The sequence below is a fragment of the Eretmochelys imbricata genome, chromosome 2 (assembly GCF_965152235.1).
Source record: "Eretmochelys imbricata isolate rEreImb1 chromosome 2, rEreImb1.hap1, whole genome shotgun sequence".
Lineage (NCBI taxonomy): Eukaryota > Metazoa > Chordata > Testudines > Cheloniidae > Eretmochelys > Eretmochelys imbricata.
The window spans coordinates 145,093,795-145,120,292 of NC_135573.1; the positions used below are offsets into that span (position 1 = coordinate 145,093,795).

Here is a 26,498-nt window from a genome sequence, read left to right on the forward strand (position 1 = left end):
CCGAAGCTACAGGTGGTTGCATGGGCAAATTGCCTTCAGATCCTTTATCTGAATATGCAACAAAAAGCAATTCAAAGCAGAAGGCAAGGAGGGCAGGTAGTGGAGCATCCATAGGGGGACACATCTTAAAGAATCACAGTTCCTGCACAAAAGGAGTAACCTCCTCTTCTTCAAGTAGCTTCCCAATGGGTGCTCTACGTCAAGTAGCTCCCAAGCAGTACCCCAACAGGGAGGAGGGAGCTTCGGAATCAAGTCCAAGATTGAGTAAGCAGAACCAAATGCTGCATAAGATCTGATAGCATGAACCAAGGTATAGTGCTTTAGAAACAGTATGCACTACGGGCCACGTAGCAACTCTGCATCTCTTAGATATTGGAATGTTTTTGAACAAAGATGTGGAAGTGTGCTATTATCCTTTGGGAAGGTAAAACACTAGCTGCATTGTAGCAAGGAAATAACCTTTCCAACCCTTCGGGCAGACAAAATTGCTACTAGAAAGGCCTTCTTCACAGATAAGTGAAGCAAGGAGCAGGTTGCCACAGGCTCAAATGGAAGTCCCATTTAAGTACAAGGTTGAAATCCCAAGTTGGAGTAAGATCCTCAACCTGGGGAAAAAGGTTCCCAAATTAATTAATAAATCTAGATGACACAAGATAAGCAAATATAGAAAACCCCTCTAAAAGGGAATTAATTGCGGATATTGCTGCCAGATGAACCTTGAGAAATTCAGAGTTATCAGATAGCTCTGAATTTCATCAAGTTCAGCAGATAACCCAAGATATCCAAGAACGGAGACTGTTCAGGCACAAGGCGATGACAATGACGACACCAGTGGTTGAACCTTTTCCGTTTCTGAAGGTAAGCAATTAGAGCCGACTCCCTTCTACTGTTTAGTAATACCTGTTGTAAACCTGCCAAGCAGGCAGAATCTAATCCCATGGTTAGTGGTGTTGGAAGGAATACGTAGAACAGGCTCTTCATCCAAGGAAAGAAGAAAACATCTCCCAAAGAGTGATGACCTACGCTTTCTGTTGATCAGAATAAGGGATATTTCTTGTTGCTGAATGTGGCAAATAGGTCCACCTCTGGAAGTCCTCACCTTTGGAACATCCCGTGAAAAATTTGACAGTCCAAATCCTATTTGTTGTCCTGAGAGAAGCACCTGCTGAGCATATCAGATGAGACATTCTGGACTCCAGGAAGGTAAACAGCTGAGATCTGAATCTGATGGGCTATACACCAGTCCCACAATTTCATAGCTTTACCACACAGGAAGGGGTATCTTGCTTCTCCCTGTTTCATGATATAAAACATGCAAGTCATATTGTCTGTGATGATCTTGATTGATTTGCCCCTGCTAAGTGATAGGAACTGAAGGCATGTGTTCCTGACTGAGTTCCAACAGGGTAACATGGAAACAGACTTCCTGAGGTGACCATCTGCCCTGAGTTGTGAGGGTTTTGAGGTGTGCTCCACACCCCAACAGTGACATGTCCATTCTTACAGATATTTTTGGAACTAGATAGATGAAATCAACACCTGCACGGAGAGTTGATTTTTACACCAATCTAAGGAGCTCTTCATCAGAAAGGGAACTGTTTGTCCAAACTCTCTCTGGTTGAGAAATAGATCCTTCTGAACCAGTGGAGGTAGAGTGTTGCATGCTTGGTCATGAAGATGTAAGCTGCCATATGAACCAGGAGCTGCAATCACTTCCTTACTGAAGTATGAGGGATTCCCTTTAATTGTCCCCCACCAGATTCACTGAAGTTATGAATCTGTCTGTGGAAAGGAATGAAAGTCCTGGCTGCCAATTAATCCATTTATGCCCCTATTAATTGTATTCTCCGTACAGGGGACAGTGAAATCTGGTCTCCCCCCATTAAATCTGGTCTTTTGTGTGATTTTACCCTATACTATACAGATTTCACAGGGGACACCAACGTTTCTCAAATTGGGGGTCCTGATCCAAAAGGAAGGTGTGGGGGGGAGGGAGGGGGGAGGGTTTGCAAGGTTATTTTAGGCAGTTGCGATATTGCCACCTTTACTTCTAAGCTGCCTTAAGAGCTGGGTGGCTGGAGAGTGGTGGCTGTTGGCTGGACGCCCAGCTCAGAAGGAGATGCCATACCAGCAGCAGCACAGAAGTAAGGGTAACAATCCCATACCATTACATTCTTACTTCTGTGCTGCTGCTGGCGGTGGCGCCGTCTTCAGATCTGGGATCCCAGGCAGCAGGCACTGCTCTCCAGCTGCCCAGCTCTGAAGGCAGCGCCGCTGTCAGCAGCAGTGCAGAAGTAAGGGTAGCAGTATCGCAAACCCCCGCTACAAATCCTTTTTGGGTCAGGACCACTACAATTACAACACTGGCATTTCAGATTTAAATAGCTGAAAACATGAAATTTACAATTTCTTAAATCCTATGACTGTGAAATTAACAAAAATGGACAGTGAATTTGGTGGGGCCCTACTCATCTCACACGGAAGTGTCTCTGGAGTTGCAGAATTCCTGCGGTACTAAGCAGGTTGATACTAACTCAGCAGTTGAAGTAAATGGTACTACTGATCTGGAGCGCGTATGTGCCAGGTATGAAGGTATCTGGCACTTCAATTTTGCTGGTATTGACGGAGACAAGTGGAAGCAAAGGCACTGATAAGTCTGATTTAGATGTTGCCTTTCTAGAGGAGTGTATGTCCTAGGCTTTCCTGTCCTTCACAGACATCACTGGGGGTCTGCTGGAACTGTGCTTCTCTGAAATACTCCGGGATCTTTGCTGGTACCGGAAGAAGAGTCCTTCATCTCCATGGTAGCAAGTTGCCAGATCGAGGCCTCCAACATCATAGACTTGGAGGGAGATCAGGATATTTTTAGAGGCAGTTCCTTGTGGTAGGAGACTGAGCTCCTCTTCTCTGGAGCCTTCTGTAGTCCTCCCCATCTTAAGGGAGTCCTTTGCTGAGGTCGAAAGGGCACTGGATCAGCCAACAGCCAGATGTACTGACAGGTCTCCTAACCTAGCTGGTCAAAGTGAGCACTCCATCATCAGAAGCTTCAATTTGGTCTCCTGATTCTTCCATGCCCTAGATTTGAGAGCCAGGCAAAAAAAGTTACACTTTTGGGAGATATGGGCCCTCCCAAGCAACAGATACACAGTGTGTCCACTGCTGACCAGGTTAGCCTTCTGAAAAGAGAGGCAGCATTTGAAGATTGGCAAGCCAGGCATGCCCAGCCAGGCCAAATAAGCTCCCTAGGAAAAAGGGGAGGAAAAAGGAAGAAGGAAAAATCCCAAACCTCTCACTACTATCTAACTAATTCTATACTAACAACCAACACTAACTAAAAACACTGAACTAATTACAGAACAACTGCAAAACATGCTAAGGCATGCACAAGGCTGACATGATAGAGCTCCACCTCAAGCGAAGGTGGTAGAGAAGGAACAGAGCGATTTGCCCTAACAGCCCTCTACACACTCGGTGTGCAGCACAAGATTGTATAGAGCACATGCATGAACCGAACTGACACTGCTAATGGAAAGTCTCTGATCAAGGGCTAGAGAGGTGAATGCACACATGAAGTGGAGCGCCTACAGGGACACCACTCGAAGAATGTGATCTAATTACTGCCACGTGAGACCAAAAAGCAAAAGTCATTTAATTGAGAATGCCTTGACTCTGGAATGACCAAGAGTTAAAGTCTAGGGACTGCCAGCAGAATCTTTCAAGAAATGACAAAAACAAGCTCAAGAAAAGATGGTAGTTTGGCAGTTGTTCAATCTGGAACGTGTTTGAGAGAAACTGGATCACTGCATTTACTTTGGGAAATGTGCAACTATGCACAACTCTCACATTTGAGCTATGAGGGCAATGATTCATTTCACAAAGATATCTACAGCGGTCTAATCTACAGAGTACTTTCTATAGACATCACTGCCAAGCAGGTGTACTCATTAGGTCACCCGCCATTTGAAGGAAATGGTTTCAGTGTAGTTACTACAGACTTGTTATGCTCCTTCATATCTCCAAGCGACCACAGTGATATCAGCCCTGTCACCATGTGATTGCCACTGAAGAGCCATAAACATCACATAACATGTGGCATAACTGGGTGCACAAGTAGACTTGAAAGCATAACACATAGGCCATCTTCCCACCCGAGTCATACCAGACCAAGATATATTACACACCAGGGCCATGAAATACAAACCTGAACTGTCAAGATGAATCCAATTATGTCCTCAACCCTGATATAAAGTTATCCTCCGACCATAAAAATCCCACAGACAGCAGACCTCTCATCCCTGCTAGAGAGTCAAGAAACACTATCTGATGTGGTCCTGTAACTGGGACCAGGCTTCAGAGTCTAACAAAAACCAAGGGGAAAAAAACCACAAAATCCCTTCTTCCCTGAAAAGGTAACTACACAGCCAAATATACTATCCCTGAAGTTCACCACTCTGCAACAGTTTCAGATTCCTCTCTCTCAACCACTCAACCAGCTTTCAATACAACCCATAAAACTGTAAAATGTCAACTAGCCCATAACTGCAAGCATTAGAAGGGCAGTCTTCATTTCAGCTTATTAGCTCTTACTCCTTACTAGAGGGCACTGGGCTGTAGGGGAGAAATAGTATGTTTTCACATATTGTGATCGTCTGCTTGTCAGTACAACATTTTTGGCATAGATTTAATACAAACAAGAAACCGATAAGGGTTCTACCCAGAATGTGTTTTACAAATAACCCCCTGAAGAAAGAACAGTTGACAAGCATACAACTTTGCAGTCATCTTCCAAAACTTAGTATAGAAAATATGAAGTTTTTGTAGTGACCCAAAATTCTCAGGAACACCACTCAAGTCCTGGATAGAACAAGACACCAAGACTCATAGTTCTTAAGATAAGCCAAATACTAGTTTAGAAAGGTGGTATGGAGGAAGAATTGCAATTTTTAAAAACAGGAAGTTAATAAGCCTTGAAAATTTGGAGAGCTCACAGGTAATCCCAGATCTTGCAAAAAGCAATAAGAAGTTTGACACTTTCCATTTTAGTCTTATTCTTATGAAAGTCAAAGAGCATGTTGTAAGATGGGCCACACGTATTGGGACGCATCTTAAAATAATTCATTTCTTTTCATTTTGCTGTTAGAAATGCACTTTTTTGTTAACACCTTCAGCAAGCCCAACGAGTCTTTTTATGAAATGCTTCTACAGTGTTCAGAGTTCTTTAAAATCAGACTAGTACAGCACAGTGCAAATGGCCTATACTTGTGGTTTGAATACTACCTCATTAAAAAAGTTACTCCAATTAGTTGGCTCATACCTGATTACTGGCGGCCATTATCAAGGTTCTCGTAGGTGCAGACTGAGGTTTACCACTTGGCATAGGCAATGCTGGTGGTAAACTGGCCATAAGCTGAGTCGGTGCTTGCAGATTGAACTGGTAAACATTAGGAGCTGTGCAAGGTGGCGTATCAGAATCCTTTTGGCAAAGAAAAAGGGGAAAAGAAAAGCAACTTTACAGAAAGTACAGTATACACAGACTATGCATCTGTAAATGCAATGATTCAATAACTGATAGTGTAAATACTGTAAGATCTGGGTTAAAGCCAGTGTGAAATTAAATACACGCTGGCACTATATTTACTTTATGTAGCAGTTTTAAGAGTTAACTCTAAAAATCTGCATTGAGAAAAACAGTTTAACAATATCAGTGGTGATCTCAGATCAATTTCCTCTCAGCTCAGACTACAGCCATATGTGAAATTAAATTCTCTACTCTCCCAAGTTAAAAGTCATGGGGACAAAGGTAGGAAAGAAGAAAACAAGGAGAGCAGCACTGGTAGATACACAGGACCTGGAATTTTAATCGTTGGTATAGGATCAGAACTTTGAGCAGTTTGCTGATAATTCAAGTTATTTGTACTTATCTGTACAGAGAAGTTACTCACTGGTAATTGTTATAGTCTTCTCCCATCCTACCCAGCAACAGCAAAGTTAGGGCTCCACCTACCAAGAAACAAGGAGACAGACGATCTGCCAGTCATGACTAAAATACAAGAACCAAATCATCCACTTCCTTTCTGGTTAAAGTTCTCTAATCTTATCTACTACTTTCCTTTGGAAGACAATGACACTGTACTAGGGGAAGAGAGAAGCATTAAGGTTGATAGAAAGGAATACTATGACAATTACCTGTCAGTAATTTGCTTTCCATATGCCCTCTTCTCCCATCATGACCAACATCAATTACAGACAAGTGGTGAGCCAGAGGCGGTGGTCTTACTACTATGGTGCTTGGAGCACTTAACTGCCAACAAAATAAGCAGACAAGCACAGTTCCACCTATTAATATCAGATGAAGATGTGAGGAGACAGCCAGGTAGCTGTCTCAAATATTAATGATTGATTCTTCTACTTTGAGTCCAAGAAACTGTCATGCATCTTACAGAAGATTTTAGTCATTTGGACATAAAAGACTATCTTTAATCCACTGATGTCTTGACAAATGTTAAAAAGAATGAACAGGTAGTTTTTCTAAAATTGTTAATGTAAGACGGTTTAATTCAGGGCTTACTTGACATCCAGGGGAAAAAAAATCTTCCTCCATTTCAAAAGAGAAAACAAATATAGGTGCATCAGATACACCAGACTAAGTGAACAAGGCAGTGGACTCCCTCTTAACATGGGTCACTATCCAGCTGTAAACTCACATGGATGTTGTAAGAACTGAAAGGTTCCCAGACTGAAGAATCAGTCTTATAATCAGATGCTCCAGGAGTATAATGCTAACACATTTTTCTTGGAGTGAGGAGAGGATTAGCCAGAGACTCTTGGCTGACAGACATGCTTACTAAAGTGAAGACTGGTGTGTGATGATTTGCTAGGAGGCAAAAATTCCCCAGTAGTCTGTTTAAAAAGAATTCCCAACTGGAAAGTTATCAAGCGGGTCAGAGATGTATCTTCTCCAAATGATGAGAATTCCATAATCCAGATAGTGACGAATCCTCTCCTTTGATTTCTGCAGTAGAGAGGTCTGAATGACAATGCTGTCCACATAAGAATTAAGCAGTATGCTGATCCCCTTCTGACAGAGAATGGAACAAAGTTTACAGAACTAAATCAAGCATATCCCAGGGCAATATAAAGTACTGCCAATGAGCTGGGTGGACTGGGATATAAAAATAGACCTTCAAAACCCAATGTTGGGTGGCGTGGAAATAAAGATGAGAAGCCTATCAACATCCAGAACAAGAGTACAGTCATATCTTTATGAGAATGTATTGAACAAAGCACTTATCTACAAGAATGGGCTGCCACAGAAAAAGGAGTGGAAAATAGAGACACTCCCCAAGCACCTCTAAGCAGTGGGAAGAAGTTACTGTTGCAGACTTCTGAAGGCACAGAAAACCGCTATATCTTCAGGTCTGTTTGCATCTTGAGGCAAAGTGGCAGAAGGAATTCACTCATTGAAGAAAGATCTTTGCATTCCACAGGGAGATAGTTTAGTGATAAGTCAGTGCACAGATGGCTATCTACCAGATCACAGACATGGTAATGGATACCTGTCATGCAACAAATGCAGTCTGAAATTCTCAGGCAGTTTTGAACATGCAACCTATGTGATGTAGCACTATAATCCTAACGGGTAAAACAGCTAGACTATATGGATGGGTAGATGAAATTTCACACTCCCCTCTCCCCGACAATGCGTAGCTTTGGTGTTGCATTAGAGGCGGTGTGTGTGTGTGTTGGGGAGTGGAAGAATTTCAATGGACAATAAGTCCAAGCAAGGACCAGAAGCTACCATAAATCACACTAATTTAGGTAGGGAGGCAGAAGCAGCAGGTGGGAGGATGGATACTGTTGGACCTGCAACCCTTAAAAGATATGCAGAGTTTGAACTCTGTGCTATTGCAGGTTCTAGTTGCAGGCAGTGCCAGATCATTCCAAAGGGAGGACCTGAAACAAAACTCCAGGGCAGTCAACCCATCAAGTAGGAATAGTGGTGGACAGAAATAGCAGCCTGTCTCAGGACTAGAACACTCCTTTGAAATCCTTTTGAAGTCAGACAACCTCTGAGGGATGAGAGAGAGAGAGAGGAGCCAGTAGCAATGCAGGAATGCCTACTAAAAGGATACGTAGTTCCATGGCCAAAAGGGAAGTTTCCCAAATTTTGGCAGCTGTTTGGCTTACAGGAATCCAAAAAGATTGCCCCACTCTCCTGAGAGAGGCAAAAGAGACTGCAGACAACATACAGAAGAGAAGGAATATATGGAAACACAAAGCTTCCAAAAACAGAGCCACTACAGTGGGTCTTACTGGTGGCTAATGGTGGCCAAGACTCAAATCTATAGGCTCCAGAGGGGTCTAGCCAGATGAAGAGCTCTCAAGCTATCATAGCATGTTACATAGACATAAACCAGACAACGCAGAAAGATGAGGCCAAGACTCTGGAACAGTACTTTATGAATGAGAGAAGACTGATTCTGAGCAGTCAGTTTAGAGCCCAACAGGGGTTGGGGGAAGTGGAAAATAAGTATTTCCCCTTTGGTATTTGCAGGAAGGCACAGACTAAGTGTTTCAAATTGGAGGAGAGATCAGTTCAGAGGCCATTCAGAATTATCCATGGGATTCTGGGACCTGCTCACATCACTTTCAACCTCTGTGCTGAAAATAGTTATTCCAAAGCTGTATGGAAATTGTTTTAAAAGACACTGGCAACTTAACTAAATACATGGGCTGAGATCTGTAAGTTTCCTGAAGCACTTAATCTGGGTGAGACAGACTGGAGGAGAGATTGGTTCCAGGAATGAAAATTTGTCATCCCGTTTTCTTTGATCCTGACTTCTCTCCCAAACCAACATATTTGGGATGTAATAAAAGAAAGATTAGTAGGCAGAGAGAGACCAGGAGGTAAAAAGTACCCAAGCAACAAATCATCAGGCTTTAGTCATGACCACTGCTTAAAGCACCTTACTGCTCAGGATGCTTCTGCAAGGAATTAAAGTAAAGTCTGTAGCACTTTATTAGGGATTAGTGGATGACCATATAGTAGTTTAATAGGATTTCCACTGTGGCGTCCAGGCCCTTTCTGCTCAGAAGGCTGCAGTTAAGTTTGTTGAATGAGGTCTTATGGCATTTGGAATCAGTTTATCTGCAGCTGAAAAGGCTTGTGACACAGCACTTGACTCAGCGAGCTATGGAAGACTGGATATTTTCAAGCCCAGATACGCTGAACGGAAATAAAGATGTTTTAATAAAATATAGCTCTCTCATAAGACATATTTTCACTGCTTCTCATATATAGCAAGTAACATAACAGTGTGGATGTTAATTTGAACAAAAACAAGAATATTCCACATTAAGTATAGAAGCAAGAGAATCTACCTTTCACAAAGGATTCTGAAGAAGAACTACCCTGTGCTCATGAAAGATGTAGGAGGGCTTAAGTCTTCTATTGTCTAAAAAGACTGACTTCACCTTAAGATGCTAGAGTTACTCTTGAGATTCCCTTCTGGCCTTATTCTGAGATCTGGGTTCAATTCCCAGCTTTATCAGACTTCCTGTGTGACCTTGGGCAAGTCACTTTGCTTAAGCTCCTCATCTGTAAAATGGGACTATACTAAAGCTCACATAGTTGTGAAGATAAACCCATTAGTGTCAGAAGCACTCAGATATTAGGATGAAGGGCAAGAACCTAGACTGGAAGCAGAAATTTTGGGAATTCTTGCTAAAACAACTGTGACCAGGAACCATATCCTTATGCAAAGGAAGTACAGGGAGTTAGCTGACCAATTTGAAGGGAAGAGTTCTCAAACTTGTAGCACTATAGGCAGATCCAAACCAACACACTACCCTACCAGAGGCTACCACCACATGACCTACAAGGCACCTAAACAGGCCTGCACTTTTGACTCAGTTTAACAAAGGGACATAAAAAATAGTTGTGACGTGTTGTAATCCCAAGATTAGGTGATTCAGTAAGAATCTATGCTAAGAATCTAGAAGAGCTGGAGCACCCGCTTTCTAATCAATGAGCTTTTTATCTTTAAACAGAAGATGAGAAAACCCAAGCAGCAGATAGACATGTGAGCCAAAGCATCTGTTCCTTGGGGAAAAAGAATCTCACTTTTGTGGATGCAAGAATATCTGAGGTAGCCTAGCTCTGCAGGTATCTGCTAAAACAGTTAATCTTTCAAGGGCCGCTTCAAGTTTTCAGCTAAATGCAAAAAAAGTCTGGCCAAACAATGTCCCCATCCTTATATGATTGTGTTGACTATCAGCCCATGAGAAAAAAAACTCTATTGGTTCAATGTTTAAACTTCAACTTCTTGTGACCCCTTGGTGATTTATGTAAGACATGCTCATATTGTGTGATTGAATTCCCTCTCAGTTGATCCTGAGTGCCAACCTGACTACTCATCTCTAACAGAAGCTGGTCCAATGAAAGATATTACCTCATCCACCTTGTCTCTGTACTCATCACTACGAAGTTGATGTGCTGGATCCTACAGCACTGACTGCATTCCCTAGGTACTGTGTTACTTCAATTGTCTTCCTCAATCTGAAAGGCTGACATTTGTGGTCAGACTACTGGGAACTGGATTGTAGAGGGAGGATCCTATTGCATGGGCTGTCACCATTAATTGAGGGATTGAAGCTCTGAATGGTATATTCTCTTTTGTTTTACAACTCCAGCTGGGAACAGTTCTAGACACAAGCAAAATCCCTGAAGCTTTCATGTGCCATCTTGACTTGACACTAGACTAGTGTAAATAGCCTATGAGCTGCAGGTAAAGATATATGGATAATATTGTGTTGACACGTCAAATCAATGCCTAGATCTTGTCAAACCATTCCTGTGCCTGGAAGACACTGGCTCTCAAGCTTAAGTGGAGAAAAAAACCTGAGGAACTCAGTCTAACACAACTTGTGTTCCTGAAGCATGGAGAGGAGCCTTTTAAGTTGCTACTTGCAAGTTTTTTCTTGCACATCATTTGCTGTGATGAATGCAGTGTAAAAACAGGTATATACATGAGTCCCTAAACCCTCAGTCAGTTTATTAAAAAATAACACATTTATGAACACTGGTAGTCCAGAAAGTATAAAACACTACTATTTAGTCTGAGTTTTTTTTGTTGGTGAACAGAAGTTGCCAGGGACTGGGCCTGACCAGAATAGATGGATAAAACTTCTGTCAGATGGTCTACTGCAATATTAGAGTAGTTTCAGCCTGAATTTCACCTTTCATCAACCAGTTCAGCCACTTATGACTAAGCACAGGGCCCTAAGCACTTATCATCTGGAGGGACAAGTTCTATTTTGCTCTTGGCTCAAGGAAGTGTGATCTCTGATTTTTATTACTCTTGCAGTTGGAGGAAGGATCATGGAGCTCCAGAATGTATTTATTCTTAAAATGTGGTATCACTTGTCCTTGTGTCTGGACAAAGGCAAACCCTTTGTTATAGTCATACTAACTACTTTGACTAGATGGAGGGCTGAACCCTTTCCATGACAGACTTCCCTCATGTTCCAGATCTTTCCTTTATGGAAAGAGTCCCTTATCTGTAACAAGGAACAAAAAGGAGCATCTTCCCTTAAAAAAGAGTAGGGAAGACAATCTGGCTTGTCTTATCTGATATGACTGTGTCAAACTTCTTCCAGACAGGATCCCACCTGAATTCTGAGGCACATCGGATTTTCTGGAACTGGTGCCTGGCTACTGAGTTAGCTAACAGGTCTTGCAACCAGCCTCAGGAGTCCTGCTTTGACTGGCAGAAAAAGAAGGTTTTCAATTATATTAGTTTTTCAATTGTGTTAAGCTCTTGATGTTTAAGATGTAGGCTAACATGATTTTAAAAAAAGCACACTTTTCTGCCTGGTGAGATGTGGCCATGTAGTCCATAGATTCGTCCTCCACCGCCACAGTAATTAGGAAAAAAGTTTGTCCTGGTTTTGGGAGTGTAGGCATTTTAGTTTTTTTTACTGGGACCTTGCAGCTGTGCAAGTACACTGGCAGACCAAAGCAGCTTTAAAGCCCCTTCTCAGGTGCTTTTTGCATACAGCCTTCTGGGAAGGAATGCCCTCAACGGGAATTACCATGTCTCTGAAAGGGATACCACTACTACAACCACCTTGGGTAGGACAAGAAAGTTATTTGACCTAGTACCCTGCAAGACTTATGGGCTTGAGTAAGCCATCTTCTTTGGTGGGAGTGTCTCACCCTCCTGAGTAAATTCTTCAAAAGATAAATGAAGGGAGGATGGCAACTTCCGCTTCAATTTTGGATGATAGATATTTGCCTTTTGTGTTAGTCTGTTCAGCCATTCCCATCTTCTGCTAGGCTCTCAGTGGCAATCATCCACTTCCCCTCCATGGTTTAAAACAGAGAAATAGTGTCTCCTGTTTCCTTGTCTCAGTATTATGACCCAAATTTGAATGGTTTAATTTTTTCAGAGTAGCCGCCAGAACTTGGTGAAATTTTTAGCTTTTGGAGATCTTTATTCCCTTGTCTTTCAAGGGCGGGGGGGGGAGGGAAGGGGGGCTGTCTTCAGCAGAAGACTAACTTACTATCTAAAATCTGCTTTTGGGTTTTAGCCAATAGCCTAGTGAAGGGGTCCTGAATCCCAGCATTCCTCATCTAATATTTGGAGAAAAAGTTAAGAAAAACACCTGTTAAGAGCTTCAGAGGTCTTCCTGTTGAGAATGAGAGAAAGAAAGGATGCTTGAGTACTTGAAACATGATTAGAATACCCACTTAAGCCTGAAATGAGATGCTCGACCTTTAAAAGGTAGACTAGACAAATAGTTTTGAACCCAATCCTGAGAAGTCTTCAAATTGTCACGGAAAATTCTGTTTGTTGAGTCCCAAAAGATGAGGATAAATTACCATCTTGTGAAGTATCAGATGGTGTAGAAGAATACAAAATCCCCAGGAAGCTATGCAGACCAAACCTGTTCCCCTCAATATTGTGGATTTTTGTGGTCAAGAAGTTATAGCAACACTCCCCGCTTCCACAGTTCCTGAAAGGGACTCCTTGCAGATGAACTGACCTTTAGCTTGCTTTATTTCCCAAAAGGACTAAGATCTGTAAATTTTGGTCACTTAAAAGGAACTGGAGATTTCATGTGTTGCTGCTCCAAAAAAAAAATCAGCTGTAAGAGCTAACACTGCAATGTATAAAACCAGGAGTGCTGAACTGCCAAGCTGCTTGTGCTGCCAGAGGAAAATAATCTGGACTGAGGGTGAAAGGAGTATGGTCAAGCCCTTGAGTCCTGTGGACTAGATGGGACTGCCTGTTTTCAGGAAAAGGGTACAGCTCATGTGTGCACTTCAGGGAGAAGTCAGGATCCAGAAAAGAAGATATACTGGGGAAAATGGAATTTTCCTATTGATTCCCTGTAGGCCCTTTTTAGAGGCTGAATAGGTAGGAGGTCTCTGTACCAAAGGATTTTTCCTTGTTGCCCTTCTCCATTCTTTCCCCATTGCCCACATTACCCTGTGAACTGGAATTTTTCCCTCCCTCCCTCTTCCCTTATTTACAGGAGTGATAAGTAGCCAGAGAGGCCAAGTGGGAGCTAATTGAGGCATAGGGCTGCACTTCATGCTACCAGCCCAGAAAGGGGGAGGAAAAAAAAATGGAAAGAAAGCAAGCACACTGGTGTTTATATGTTAATACTTGGTTATTACATAGCATTTTTCATATCAAGAGCTCAGAGTGCTTGATAGAGGAAGGTAAGTATCACAAGGCAGCAATGTGCAGTTTTGGGCAATTTACTTCACAAGAGTTCACTGACAAGCAGGAATAGAACCTTGGTGGCCTCACTCCTAGTTCAGTGCACTAGCCACTGCATTGGATTTCTCCTTCAGATATGCTTTGAGGGATCATTTCTATGAGATATACAGGATCATCATGTCTCTTTCCTTCTTGGTAAGTGGAGCCATAACACTGTCTAATCACCACTGGAGCAAAGTGGGAAGGAGAGATACCCAAGAAAGCTTTTCTATCCACAGTAAGTTATGAGGTGTGGATTTTATGAACATATGCTATCATTAATGTTGTATGGTTTTCATTATAAATGCTTTTTAAAAAAATAAAAACAAAAACAACAACCCCCCGATTTTACAAAGCCTTCATATTTAGGACTGCAACTGTAGGTAAATTCTCTGCCTGTAGGTAAATTTCTGACAAATGGACAAGATTTTGGTCATTTTTTAAATTATGGGAAGGACCATTGTAAGAAAAAAGTACTTTGAAAAGTAGCAGGACTGGAGCAAGAGTTGGGGACTGAAATTGGTCAGTCATTGAGGATTAGTGCCTTTACTTTGTTTTTTGGTGGGTTTTTTTGGGGGGGTGGGGTGGGGGGGATTATTAAGAAGACTAAACTGAAAGTTTACTGAATATACCAAGTTGGCCACTACTAAGATTTTAAAAATATGCATAATACTCCTTTAATTTCACTGCACACTCTTCTGTCAGTTCTGAATGTGGGCTGTTAAGCTCATCTGCTGTTTTGTTGACATTCAACATATGTGAACAACCTTAATATTAGGAAAAGGAAAGATCTGCAGGCATGGAAAACAGTGCACCTCAATTTAAGGATTTCTGCAATTTGTTGCATTACACAATATTCTGTAAATATTATGCTTTAATTCAAGTAAATTATGTTTCATTGTGAAGACAGAGCCCAGAACAAACCAACAGAAAATGAATAAAGATGCCATATTCCAATATCACAGCTGTACAATTGAACTCAATTAGTTAAGTTTACAACAGGTGTTGCATGTATCACATTCTCCTTTTTCCGTTCAAGTGTTAACTTCTCAGACTCTAAGGTCAGAAGGGACCATCGTGTTCATCTAGTATCCCTCTCCTGCAAATTGCAGGCCACTGAACCTTACCCACTCCTGAAATAGATCCCTAACTTCTGGCTGAGTTAATGAAGTTCTCAAATCATGGTTTAAAGACTTCAAGTTACAGAGAATTCACCTCTACCTCCTGAATGCAAGCTTAATATTGTTTTAATGTAATGTATTTAGGTGTACATTTAGTGCAGATGCTTGCCCACCCTGAAATGGATGGTGTCCTTCTCATGTGTCCTTAATACAGGGTGGAAAAGAAGGTAGTTCTGGCATTCAGATTACCTCAAAGACACGAAGACGTCTTATAAATTAGTGAGCTCTTCACTGCAATGGTGTTGCAATAGCCCAGGATAATTCTGCTTGTTGATTAACATCCCCAGACGACAAGTGTGGTTCCCCCAACCCCTCTCCAAACCATGACTATTATTGAGTACTCAAGGTGGTTATTAGCTCAACTCCTATGGCCAGCCACATTCTTGATCTATAGTGATTGGGATGGGATTGAGGTGAGGCACTTGGATTTCTTCCATGGCCTGAAGTGGTCACTACCTTTTATTTTGAAGCTAGGTCACATCTGTGTCAGGGCAGTAAACCTATTGGAGAGTCTGCCCTCAGAGCACTCTAAAAATGCTATGGTTTAATCACCAACAGGGAGAGAGAGTTCTTTTGACAATCAATTATTTAGGTGGGCTTATAAAAAAACCCTTTTGTTCTCCATCCCCAGGAGCGCTCTTCTCAGGCTCAGTCATCACAGGTCATCTTGGATGACAAATTAATCTGCAACCAAGGAAGCTGAAGGGAAGGTGGGTGGAGCCAGGGTAGCAGAACTGTTTGAATCTGATCACAGACTTGCAGATAAGGCCAGAGATGACTGATCATACAGGAGGTCAGACTACATAAGAGGCTACAGGACTTCCCCCAAGTTAATTCCTGTGCAAAACAGAGCATGTCTTTTAGAAAAAAATCCAATTTTGATGTGAAAATATCCAGTGATCAATTGTTTAAAAGTTCTTTAAAATTCCTGTGGTTTTTTGGAAGACAAAGAGAAATATTTTGCCTTTCACCACAGCTTCTGTCAGATCTTAAAACAGATATATCTCAGGTGAACAGCTTGGTTCATTGTGGATGCCCCTGCTCATTAGCAGATTACATTACCTCCTATTTTGAAGAAAATGCCTATTATTTTGCAGAGAAAAAAAACTGATTGGGTTCAACCAGACTGTCCATGAGAAGACGAAACAAATTCTTCATTGATTTTAGTTCCAGCCAGCAGTGCTCCACAGGATTGAGGAAGTTTGGTGCTACCACCTGGATCCACAACTTTCCTGGCTGGTGTATTGCTTAGCCCATTTCTAGTGGAAACTGTCAGTGCATCCAATAATGGCAGGCTGCCAACTTCTTAAGTACATCCTATGCTGCTGCGGAATTACCTGTTTACTTGTGAATCATGTTATTTGGGGTTTTTTAAATCTCATGATCTTCTGAAGCCTTGTGAATTTTTGTTCTTATTTAAAAATGGGCTCTGACTTCAGTCTCACATTTAAAGTAACAGACTGCACTCAGGCAAGGTAAGGGAAAAGGGAAATGTGGGAGGAAACTGCAGAGGCGAGGTGAGGAGTAGGAAACTGAGGGGAAGAAGTGACTATGAAGTCATAAGGCAAGAGAATGAGAGAAAGATAGGTATAGCCCCTTCCCCAAACCCAAAATGAAAGGAATATTCCAAGCGGCCAGAGTAGGGAGATACATGTTGTGTATAAATTTAAGGTTGAATTTTGAACCTGAAATGAACACAAATCTGGGATGGGCTATTTACGCTTGAGATGAAAAAAAATGTAAAACCATGTATTAACTTTTTGAAGTTTGATTTTTTGGCATCTGCTTCTGAATGCTTGTGGTTGGCACTACTGCTGAAGGGAGCCATCCATTTGATGACAACCTGACTAACTTGCTGTGTGCTTAATCTTTCCTGTGTGATTAAGATTGATGACTGTGACAAGACAGCTGTCTTAGATGCCTTAATTTCCTTGATCTGTGTTAATCCGGACAGGATACAGAAACTACTTTAGTCTCCTAACAACATATGAAGATCAAGTATCTGCTGATATGTAGATCAGTTGCCTTTTATACAGTTGGTGACAAGGTGATGTACCTCAAGGCAGAAGGATGGTGCTGCCCTTTGTGGCTCTTACCATCTCAGAATGCCTTCTAGAATTTCTGTTTGGCAATGGTGACAAGAAGATATAGTGAAGTTAGATGAACCTCTGAGAAGTGGGGTTTGTCTGCTAGGTGTTAATTTCTTTTGCAACTTGGGAGTCTCACTAAATTCCAAATTTGTTTTAGCAGCTTTTAGGGGTAGTCAGAATAGGTGCTCTTCATTTGCTTCTGGCCAGGAGGTTGAATCATCTCTCTAGCTACAGATCTACAATGGTTCATGGTTTTGACACTTCAAGACTAGATTACTGCAATGTGTTCTATTTAAGCACTACATCTTTAATCCATTCAAAATCTGTACCTCGCCCAGAATGCTGCAGTGGGCTTGAGCGAAGCATCTCACTATGAGCATATTACAATATTGCTTTATAAGCTATACTGTCCACCTGTGGGTTTTGGTGTGGAGTTTATAGGCCGTTATTGACCTAAAGAGTCATAAAAGGATGAGGGGCTATCTAATGACAAACCATCTCTTTTCATGTCATACTGTTGCAGTTAAGTTCAGCAGCTGCACAAAATCTCCATATGAGAAGGTGCAGATAGCATGGCTATATTCATGAGGGCCCCTTGGCTTTGGAATTTACACCCCACCCCTTGGTCCAAAAATAGTAAGTTTATTCACTTTCATGGCATGCTGTGAGGCTCATCTCCTCATGTGGGGTTTTATGAGGAAGATATTGCTTGATGGGCAACATCAGGAAGTGGTACTTTCCCCACACTTTTTTGCTTTACAGTTTACTGATGGATTTGGGGTTTTATATCTGCTGACATTTTAAAGAAAACTGCAAAGAGTGCCTAGAGCTTCAGATAGTCTGTTTAATTCTTAGTTACAAAAGGGGGGAAAACAGCTTGTTACTGACTACTAGTTTATGTTTTAGTAAGTTTGATGAAGTCACAAGAACACAAATGAATATCAACTTCTTATGGCAGGTTAGAATGATATATTGAAACTTTACTTTAAAAAAAATAAAGTAGTGCACTAAGTGCTGCCATTTTAGCTAATAGACCACTGTAGCTTTGTAGAGGAACTTTCTGGTAATTTAATCTATTAAGGAAGAAAAAAAACCCAAACAACTTACAATATCACTGCCAGAGAGTGATGATACAGAAGAGGCAGACGAACCAGAGGACAACTGTTGGGTACTAGTTAATGACAAAGCCAAGTGTTGGTTGAAGGGTGATTCAGAGCCTCTGTTCTGTTGTTCTGCACTGCACGGCGTTATGTGCTCTCTTACTTTCATTCTATTGTCTGTTGATAAAAACAGGATCATCATTTAGAAGCACATGAAACCCCATCACCTTGTAGTTTAGAAAAAAGTATCTCGCAAAGTTTCATTAACTAGCTAATGTTAAAAGTTTTCAACAGCAAGAGTCTCAGGCTACGTCTATGATGCCCTGTAGTTTGGACTACATGGGAGTGAATAACTGTGCGCACAAAAGTGCTATGATAACTTCCATATGAAGACACTAAGGGAATGAACTAAAAGGTTCCTAGTTCGCATTACCACAGTCACCTTTAACAAAGGCTACAATAATGAGAACTGGAAACCTTTTAATTCATGCCTGCAGCATCCACACAGGGGAGTTTCAGTGCAGCACTGTGGTGCGCATGGCTATTCAAACCCCCATAGTCCAAATATACATAGCCACATACACAAGCTCTCCATCTTGAAATAAAATTCTGTAGTAAGGTCTCATGCACCTGAATTTCATGAATAGCTCAGTACAGAAAACATATTTACAATTGGATCAGTCTAAGAAAGTTCTTGTTCTGTGTTTCTTGGAAAGTATTTTAGTAATTTGAAGCTTCTGAGATCAACTCCTGTACTTACCAATATCAGGTGACAGACTACTTTTGCCTCCCCATGTCTTTTTAATCCATGCTCTGTAATCAATCACTTCCTGTGTCACTTTGATGATTCTACCTAATGTACTAGAAACAAAGTTATACTTGTAGACCAAAAAAAAAAAATTAGTGTGGAAATAAAGAGGTTAGATATTCAAAAACTCTATTCTACATGTACAACTACTCAAGTGAACTAGATTGATTTAAGATTTAAAGAAATAACCAAGGCATTATCTTAACTTCCATGACTTAGTTTGCTTATTATTCAGTTTAAGCACTGGAAATGCAGACTTGCTATTAAGTGAAATTTGTTGCACTTTCTACCTTTACTAGTGTTAGTGACACTATAGTTGAAATGGACTCTGTCAGAAGCACAAGTTTCAACCAAACTTGTCCGTAGTAACACCTTTAATAATTAAAATAATTGTACTAGATAATAAGAGCACCTCAGAGGTTACAAGCATTCCCTAGGGAAACTACATAATCATGGCTTCCTTTTATCCTTCACGGACTCTCAATTACACTATAAGGAATTCATGGAATAGAAACCTCAAAGTTAATACACATCTTGGTCTCAGACTGGTTTTGACACTGAAAGACCCTCAATCTTTTGCTGTAGATTTAAAAAATGGGGGAATTAAAAGATATTCAATCCCTACAAAAAATGCACAATGTTCAGCATACAGTTGCTTGGAGACATCAGGAATAGAGGAAAAAATGGTACAAGTGGTGTGGGATTGCCTGGCTACTGAACTCCAAGAAGCAGAATTATATTTCTGGCAACTATACTATTTACATTTATTAGAACGAATCTTAAATCTTTGAGATTCAGACTGCAGAGATAACATGTACAAGCTTCTCTGATGACCACGGGGATACACCAGGACCAGGACTACTTAAAGACTGAGCCCAAGGAGGGCTAGAGAGACACCACCAGAGGAGTACTGAGACCCTGGTGGACTGTATATCCCCGAAGAGGCCTGTTCTGGTTCACATGAAGACAGTGTGAGACACTCTTTTGGAGGGCTGAGTCCCTGAAAAAAACCACCTGAAAACTACTGAAAGGGGTCACCAGACCTGAAAGAATGCAGATACACTCAACCAGACGGGGCGCTCAGGAGAGGTGAGTGCCGACCCTGTTACATTTGGTACCAGCAGTGGGATTCTTCGGACCAACCCCTGATTAACAAGGGGCATGATCATGGAGTAGGTGATCCTCTTGTTGGTACAGACCAACAGACTACAGATAGCTGCAATGCAACAGCAGCAAGAACAGCAGCAGTGCACCCAGACCCTGCTGATGCATCTGATCGAGCACCTGCAGAGGCAAAGAAGGCCAAGTTTGCAACACAACAGCAGTGGTGTGAGATCCACACCAAGAAGCAGGAATGGAAAGAGAGACTTCAGCCACGTCACATCTGGTAACTTAGTGGGTTTAGCAGGCAAGAGGCCTGAAGCCCAGCCACTGAGATGTTAGGGTGTGGACAGTTGGGGAATTTAAGAAGGGCTTGCCCTGGCAGGAACTGCAAAGTTTAACTGCTTTTGTGGAGAGTTGGGCCACATAAAAAGATTTTGCCCTTTAAAGAGCTGGGCTCAATGCAAGGGGAAAGGCAAGAACCCCAGTGACAGACCAGATGAAAAGGGGATGCTGGGTGCAAATCCCTATGAGTTAGCAGTAGGTGCTCCAGAACTGACAGGGGAACCAGGCAAGGGTGACTCTGGGCAGCAGGACAGTAGGGCTATTGCAAGGGCCCCAAGAAATACACACCCCATGGCCAAAGCAAGGGAAAAGGCAGTGTGTTTTGCCTGCAGGATAGCAGGGCATTTAAAGAGATATTGCCCTCTTAGAGAAAGGAGGGGCAACAAGGGAAAAGAAGGATATCCAAGGTTGAGGCAAGACTGAGACAGTCAAAAGAGAAACTGGGTGGGTTTCTCAGCCCTCATGCAGGAGAGGCCAAGATGGCAGCCTAGGATCAGAAGGGTTTGGAACCAACTAAGTAAGGAGGCAGAGGAGCTGAGAACCAGAGGAAGAATGGCAAAAGGGGTTCAGACGGAGCCTCAAGTACAGGATAACATAGGGACCCAGACAGATTCTCAGGAACAACAGGATACAGTTGGGACCCCAACGGATTGTCAAGGTCACCAGTTATGGTGGGAACCCAAGCTGGGACCTCACAGTGAACAGTTTAGCATAGGGTCTCAGACAGGGTCGCCCCAAGGGAAAAAGGTAGAGCAGGCCAGTTCTACGAATTCCCTCCTAGGTGTTGACGAGCTAACCAAATGGCTGGAGTCAACAGGGAGTGAAATAGAGGATCTTAAGTGCCAAAGGGAGCAGCTGGCCATGGATCTCCAGTTCGCTAAGGAGGAGGAAAAGCACCTGCTCCACTTGGTATACGACCTCGAGACAGCTCGGCACACAGGGATGGACAAGCTGTGGCGTGCAGAGACCCCGAAGTCCAGGAGGCAAAGGTGAACTGAAAGGATTCTTAAATGCTCTCAGGTAAGAGAGACCTGGGAGAGTAGACCCTGACTAAAGGGGGCAAAAGGACACACAAAAACACTCTCTAGATAGAGAGGTCAGGAAGAGAGAAGACCCTGATAAAGTGGGGCAAGAGACTAGTACAACTGCCACCCAAATCCTACTGGGGAGGGGAGGGGTGAGATGGAGTAGACTAGACCAAAGGCTCCCTGCTGGAGGCCTCATGGTTCTGCCATACCCATCCCAGCAAAGGAGCAGTGGAGAAGTCCTCCAAGCAGCCTAGAGTGGTTGCAAGGAAGCAACCAATCAGAGGGGCTTCTGCAACAGCCAATCAGGGGCCAGGAGGGTCATATAAAAGGAGCAGCAGAACAGAGCAGCAGTTACTAGTTGCTGCTTGGAGCCGGAGAAGAAAGGACTGAGTGCCTGGCTGGAAGAGCAGCAGGACCACAGACAGCTAAATTGGGGCAAGGACTGGGGAAGTGAGAGGCTCCTACCTGGCTGCTAGGACTGAGCCAAAGACAATTTGCTGGCAGGGGTTGGGGGAGCAATGAAGGAGCTCCTGGCAAGCTGCTGGGACTAAGCAGGGACAGAGCATGGGGAGGGCCGCAGGAAGATAGTGTCTCTGGGGAGGAAGCCCTAGGGATATGGCCCCATACCAGGACTGTGACTACTTAAAGACTGAGCCCAGGGAGGGCTAGAGAGACACCACCAGAGGGGTGCTGAGATAGGCCCTGGTGGACTGTATACCCTGGAAGAGGCCTGATCTGGTTCTCATGCAGACAGTGTGGGAGAGACTCGGCTGGAAAGCTGAGATGCTGCAGGGGGGAAGCCACTTGAGAACCACCGAAAGGGGTCGTCACAACTGAAAGAACGCAGACACACCCAACCAGAGGGGTGCTCACAAGAGGTGGACTCTGACCCTATTACAGTAAGACTTCTATAGTAGGGGTCTGTGGGCCACAAGTTGAATTTCTAAAGGAGAGTGGATCTATTTGAAATTTTGTAGTGGTCAGCAAATAAAAAAGGTTGAAAAACCACTGTACTATACAAGAGGCTTGTCCTCCCTACTTCACACCTGCCCTCTATCCTCATACCTTTTTGTGGTAGCTTTTTCTTTTAAGTTTAGAGAAAAGGGGGAAAAATACATCTGAGTAAACAATTTTACTAAGAAGATTCAGTTACCAGCAGTCCACAGTCACTTAGCCCTCTAATTTAGAAGACTGAACAGTATTTTAGAAAAACAGACTCAAAGCATGATCTACAGCAGAACCCAAAGACAAATCTTTCCTCTAGCACTGACTCCATGTGTTGCACTGGGCAAGTCTATTCCTAAGGCTGTGTCGATGAAGTGAGCTGTAGCTCACGAAAGCTTATGCTCAAATAAATTTGTTAGTCTCTAAGGTGTCACAAGTACTCCTTTTCTTTTTCTGGATACAGATTAACATGGCTGCTACTCAGAAATCTTCAAAATTATGTTAACCTAACTTACATCAGCATACAGCCCATGCAGTTATAAAATTGTTGTGTGTGCAGACTTGGCTCCTTGTTTCTGTGATGCACGTCCTCACCAAGAGCGCTTGTATCAAGTGTATGGTCAGTGTGGGCATTGTGGGACTGCTCCTGAAAGCTAGTAACTGTTAATGTAAAAACCAGTGTATGCACTGATACCGCATAGATGTAGTTACATCAACTGTAACTCTATGCTGCTTGGGGAGGTGGTGTTACTAAAATGACAGAGGCATTTACATGGTGGGAGCCAAATTTAAAGTGAAGACATTTCCACAGCTAGGTCAATGCAAGGCATCTTATGTCAACCTAACCACGCAGTGTAGAGTAGGTCTTAGTTTCCTCATCATTAAAATAGGGATCAGGCCTACATCAGGTGATCCATTAGTGTTTTTAAAGTGATTAGATGGAGTGTTAAAGTACTACTTTTAAATTTTGAAACATTTACAGCACGGTGTGGTCATTGAAAAATGGAACCCTGTTTGTTTCCTTAAGTGTTTATGAAGGAATAGAATATAGTTTTTAAAACCCTACTATTTATGCCTAGACCCTAGTGTGTCATTTCCAACACTGAAACAATTGATGGATTAGATGTCATTATTGAACAAGAGCTGTTCTTTAGTACCAATCTGTGGCAGCTCTGAAGATTTTTTCCAAAGGGAATAGAGCTTAGACTAGACCTTCAATACATCTCAAATAATGCTTCCAGAGAATTCAACATGTAAAGCTAAGCAAATAAAACAGATAGCAGCAAGTAACCTCAGAATGGATATAGGTTCGTGACAAATTAAGACAAGAGTAGGAAGTCCAATTTTCTATTCACCTAAATTTTCATGGTGGCCCAAAATAATGGGGGGAGGGTCAGACAACAGAGACAGATTCAAAAAGTAAACGCTGTATAACTATTAAAACACAAACAGTCATGTCCAAACAGAAAAAATAAATAGCCTTAAATCAAACTCAAATAAGTTCTCAAGCAGCATTTTCTTTCTTTGCCTACGTGTAAATTTTGATCATCGATGGAAATATTTATCAGTTTGTGTATGGCGAAATCGACAGTTATCCAGATTTAGATATAAATAAATCTAATCCTTCCAAGCTTAGATGTAATTAAACATTATGCTTGTATAACCCAAACTCTTAAACAACAAATAGCAGCCTATCTTGTAATGACTGGGGAAAGCCTAGGAACACCAGTGTTACTGGCATACAAATACAGGGGATGTTGGTTCTACTACCCATCAAGTTAACATAGAATAAACTGCAAGTTCTCACATCAGAGGAACGCTTTTGCAAGCCTCTATTACAATCTCCTCTCCTCAAATGGTCATCTTGAAGAATCTGTTCTCCTTCATAGCCTCTGTACTGAAGATCTTATTTCTCCCAAGACTGGTATATCCTCAGATGATGATTGCCCTTGGAGGGGGAGCAACTGAGTCTCAGCCATGCACAAAGGAATGTAATGTCCTTTTAACAAATGAGACCCTGAGGGCAGATATGACCACCAAAGATATTTCCTTATAGGTAACAAAGGAAACCATACCTAGTCATTTGAAAGGTAAAGTCAGTGTTTGAAAAACCAGGTTCACAGATCCTGTTCACGAAGACTTCTTTTAAAAAAGCAGAATACATGAAGATTCCTGCCTCCTGAAAAGATAGTGTTCCCACTGCTGGTAACTTTACTCAGGATGTTGTGACTAAGGTCTTTCTGGAATTTAAGAACAAGGATAGGCTACCTAATGTGTGCAATTTTGAGATCCACTCTCCTTGCATGAGACATTATCCAGACCTACTTGTATGTAGTAACAGAATTACTAACATTGGAGTGTCTATCAACCAAGGAATTACCTGAAGTATACTAAATTCACTCTTCTGCACTCAGTTCTACATGTAAGAATCATCCTGGGATATAAAACAAGACTGGACTCCACACTAGGTGACACAGAGACACTTTTCATACACAAGCTGTGGTAAAACCAACAAGTTGGCTAGGCATACCTTGTTTGGTATGTCAAAGCACAATAAATTTTTCGCTCCACCATGGCCCAGAGAAGAGAGGTGAAGGCATACCAAGATGTCCGACAATAAAAAACTTATTTATCTTATCCAAATATCTGAAGAGATCTAGTTGTCTGGTAGAGTCTGCCTAGCTTCAGAATCTGGTCCAACTTTTGAGTCTCACTCCCAAGTCTGCTCAGACATTAAGCTTCCCTTCTATATAAATGGTTGACCATTTGTCCTTCAATATCGAACATAGTAAGTAAGTTTAGTTCTCTGGTTGTTAATGTTGGCAAATTTTGCAAGCTTGAGTGTTAATCAAACTGGGACGATAATATGTGCAGGAGTATAGGGGATGGAGAGTGGCCTGAATTAAGAGAACTATTGAGATAGATTTGGAAAGGGAAAGAGATAGAGCATATACCATAAACAGGGGGGAAGATAAGGCAAGAGAGCGAGGAACACACTAAAAACAATGCAGGAAAAGCCATACTGATACTCTGTCCTAGGAAAGAAAACTGGATGAAGCCTTAAGGAATGGAAGTTAGGGATAGGGAAACTGAGCTACCCCCTTGTTTTTAACAGATGATCTTATGGACTTGAGGCTTTAGAGTTTGGTCCCATAATCAAAGCCTTATAGGTCTTGTTTGAGTTTGGAGAGCCTTCATGTGCTTCCCAAATCCGAGACTTCTGCATTCAAAGAAGTTACCCCTTCCTCAGAAATGTCAGTTCTTTGTTTGAGAGGGATGGGTTGTGTGATTTGTTCTCTCCAGCTAGGAGTTGAAAGGACCAAGAAATACAAAATGATATCTAAAGCTTCCTTGTCTAGAGTGCCTCTATCATGTATGCCTAAATGCACTGGCAAAGTAAGAGATTACCGGCAAGAGCTTGCAGCACAAGAACAGAACGCAACTCCCTACATGACCACACAAAGGCCTAACAAACCTCAAGGACCCCTCAACTGCTCCATCCCTTGCTACCGAAGCAGAGGGAGTGAGAGATTGCTGGATGCAGAGTCTTTGATAGCTAGTTCCCAGAATTACCTCGAAATACAAAGGGGTTAACTTTGTATAGCTGTGTATGCACTACTCTTGTTACCTTCCCCTCCTTGACAGACTCTGCCTTAGTGATAAGGGGAAAGTCTAATCTGAGTACCAGCTGGGTCAGTCTAGCAGCAAGTGAGCAGGGAGGTCATGACTGCACATCAGATGACAGAAAAGAAAGCCTGGAGATCCACAGTCACCATGTTAAAAGCAAGAATTAGGCCACTTGCAGTAGGCCCAGAAATGTGAAAGACTGAATCCACTTTGTGGTAGAGAGCAGAGATGCTAAGACTTTCTGCCGAAAGCAAAACAGTAGAGGCATTTTGCCACGTCTAGCCTTTCAGAGCATACCAACACTGCAATCAAGAAGCTTAACTACATGGGGAAATTTTCCACCATGATTCCACTTGTTATACAGGGGTAACTCCCCATATAGACACTTATTCCATAACTAGTGGTATAATTATACTCATAATTATGCCAACAAGTTTCCCCATATAGGTAAGCCTTAAGCAAGACTCTTCAGCAGAGCTGCTTCCAATCTGGCCTAAGGGATTT

At 42.2% G+C, this 26,498-nt stretch overlaps 1 protein-coding gene across 5 annotated transcripts in view; it reads right to left on the reverse strand.

The window, feature by feature from the left end:
• TENT4A (terminal nucleotidyltransferase 4A) overlaps positions 1-26,498 on the reverse strand; it is a 96,737-nt gene that overhangs the window by 13,224 nt on the left and 57,015 nt on the right. For 4 of the 5 annotated variants that reach the window (XM_077810813.1, XM_077810810.1, XM_077810809.1 and 1 more), the window contains exons 9-11: positions 18,901-19,001; positions 18,148-18,317; positions 5,315-5,473 (exon numbers count right to left, since the gene is read on the reverse strand). In XM_077810813.1, the coding sequence (XP_077666939.1) occupies positions 5,315-5,473; positions 18,148-18,317; positions 18,901-19,001 (430 nt within the window). The remainder of the gene's footprint in view (positions 1-5,314; positions 5,474-18,147; positions 18,318-18,900; positions 19,002-26,498) is intronic. The other variant, XM_077810811.1, reaches the window with a different exon arrangement.